At 40.7% G+C, this 3002-nt stretch overlaps 1 protein-coding gene across 2 annotated transcripts in view; it reads right to left on the bottom strand.

Annotated features, from left to right (window-relative positions):
* sap30bp (SAP30 binding protein) overlaps window positions 1-3002 on the bottom strand; it is a 19357-nt gene extending 16355 nt beyond the window's left edge. For both annotated transcript variants that reach the window (XM_005721888.1, XM_013912918.1), the window contains exons 1-2: window positions 2598-3002; window positions 1061-1170 (exon numbers count right to left, since the gene is read on the bottom strand). In XM_005721888.1, the coding sequence (XP_005721945.1) occupies window positions 1061-1170; window positions 2598-2739 (252 nt within the window). In that variant the 5' untranslated portion in view covers window positions 2740-3002. The remainder of the gene's footprint in view (window positions 1-1060; window positions 1171-2597) is intronic.

Raw genomic sequence — 3002 nt, forward strand, 5'->3', positions numbered from 1 at the left:
GAAGTTTTCACCCATCACAAACTTGCCACCGCAAAATCCCAAATACACGTCACTGGATGTGAATGTTGATTGGTTGACAAGTGAATAGGGAGGGGTGTGACAGCAGAGATTACCGGGAATAGGAGAAGCGTGGAAAAATCTAAGATTGTAAAAACAGTAAAAGTACAGACAGCGCCTGCAGTGGACACTTCATTGATTTTAAACACTGTTAATCTTCAGCTCTTTGTACATTAAAAGTTCGGTCTTTTCTGAAGCTTGCTGACAGACCAACAACAGGACAAAATAGCTCAAAGATCAGTTGTATTACAAGTTTCTTTTTTTAACCCTGGCTCCATCTGACCACAAACATTCTCTGCAGGCAGACAGGCTGTCAGTGAACACCCACAGATTGGATTCGTGCAATCCCAGGTCAAGCATAAAGCAAACATGGATAAGACTACACATGTGGCATTCAACATCAAACAAAGGAGGAACCATGGTTTGTCTTAACCAACCGTTAGCCTTTTGATGTTGAAGATTTTGTCATTGATTAGTGGTCTTTGATCAATGGTCATGAGAATTTGCATCTTAATGATCAATGAACTGATCTCCCAGTCCACTGCTCCTTCGGGCGTGCTAGTTTCAGTCATTATGCAAATGTACTGAAACCTGCAGTCAGCCAAGACTGAAGAAGTCACTTGGATAAGTGACGAAACGTTTCTCCCACTGAAAACGCTACATCCAGATAAACAGAATCAACTTTGGGGGATGTTGAAGATTGCATTTATGCTTATAAGAAATCAAATAATGTGAACGTAAAACTAAAGAAAAGAGGGAAAAAAAGTACTTTGGTGATACTGATTTTGTAGTGGGGAGATCCTGATTATGATGCAGATCCAACCAAGCAATCAGCCTTCCAAACCCCTCTGTACTCAGTGAAGATTCAATGTCTCAAAACACACCACATACTCCGAGAGCACACAACACGTGAACTGTTTTTCTGTCAGCTAGAGACATCAGTGGAATGGAACTGATTGATGAGTAAAAATAAAATCTAGAAAGCTCAGAATTCAAAACTGACCGAGTTGTTTTCTCTGCTGTCTTCATCTGCAGACTCTTTTTCTTCTGGGTCCACAGTTTGGTTCAGGTCATCCTCATCATAGCGATATACAAGGCTTCCTACACGCCCCCCTATTGATGCGAGATTTGGGGGGGGGGGGTTCACAAAGACACAGAAGTAAAAGAAATCAATTAGGCAGCAAAATCATTCTTTTATTTCACACATAACTAATTTTGAGTGATATCATTCTAACTATTGAAACCTCAAAGTAAGCCAGCCTATGAGACAACAGGAAATAGCCAAAGAAAGACTTCGTCCTCAGTTTTAAATTGTCTGTTCTAGCCCTCATTGCCTAGACTAAAGCTTAGCAACACTGGGACCTCACTAATGGTCACTATACTCTGAAAACTTTACCGACTCCCTAAATTGGCACTTACTCATGAATCCCTGCTCTGAAAGCTTCTGTGCCAACTAACAACCACATGTCATATTTCTCTCTCTGTACATTACGTACATCCATCTGTAGCTAATGACTACTTAATTTGAGATTAATCTGATAATTATTCTGTCCATCAACAAATTGAAATATGGGTTAGTAAAATTAGGATTACAATGATCTTATGTCACAAGTCATAATCCAGCAGTCCAGAAACAAATCAGTATATTTGTTCCTTGTGTGCCAACAGACAGGCTTTGGCTCTTTAAGAAAGGACGATATGAGAAATAAACATAATAAGGCCAACATGAAAACTGCCAGTGGATCACAACTATGGGAAAATATACTGGGATATAGAGTTGTACATTTCCGGTAGCTTTATTTTGCAGTCAATTGCTACTGCGAAGGTGTACTCAAAAATCATATCCAAAATACGAAAACGGAAAGATTGCGTTAAATTACAAAGAGCAGAGGGTGGGAACATTCACCATTGCTGTGTCATAAAAAAATCAAATGATCAATTTTGATGTTTGAAGAGCGTAGATCGATTGTTTGTTTACATCACTCAACACAAGCAGAACTGTATTACTGCATGCAGAAGACACATCGTCCACATTCAGAAGCACATCTCTGTGTAGTGACAGTTCTTATGATTTAAACAGGCAAAGGGACGGCAGTAAAAACTCCGGACCTGTGACAGCATCAAGTACGCTGGTGTTCCAATTGTACAAATCGCGAATCCGTGTTCGTGCTCTCGGCAAGTCCGGACTCGCGTACTTGAGAATTGAGTAAGGGCCTATCTCACCAGTGAACAAGGTTATCTCGGAGTCAAGAACACAACCCGGTATCCTGACACAAAACGCACCCTCCTCCGTTAACTAAAGACGCGTGTTAATTTCCGTTTGGCAACAGTTTCTCTCAATAAAAAAAACACCATCCAGCGAAATATGCGCATATTATTTTTTACGAACAAATCAACATGAACATGAAGATCGTCTAACTAGCTACATGCTAAAGTTAGCTCCTACATGAAGTTCCGCAGAAATACTTTGCTGGCGAACCTACAGCAAAGTATTTCATAGTCCTTAAACGTATGAAAGGAAGTTAAATACTTTTATATACCTGATTCTTCTTGTTCAGGGTCAGAGTCGGGCTCCGAATCATCTCCATAGACCGCTAAAGACGACAGCAGCGTACTCTTTTTACCGCTCGCCATTTCTGTGTAGTATCGCATAAACGGTGGGTCGCAGAATATTGACGTCATCAAAACGGTAACACACCGAAGGAACTGGTCTGCCACTGGGAAATGTAGTCATTTTGTTGGCCAGCGTTCATTCTTCTTCTTCTTCTTCTCCTTCTTCTTCAGTCAAGTTTAACGGCAGCTTGCATCCAAAACTGTTGCATTACTGCCATCTCCTGGCTGTTAACCGTCCGTCACTCCTGAATCCTCAGATCCTCTTGATGAGACCAGTACTTCTCAAAAAACGAAAAACCACCACTTTCCCTTCACCATGACTTAACTTATTA

This window comes from Pundamilia nyererei, unplaced genomic scaffold (assembly GCF_000239375.1).
Source record: "Pundamilia nyererei isolate P.nyererei 1_Seehausen unplaced genomic scaffold, PunNye1.0 scaffold00005, whole genome shotgun sequence".
NCBI lineage: Eukaryota > Metazoa > Chordata > Actinopteri > Cichliformes > Cichlidae > Pundamilia > Pundamilia nyererei.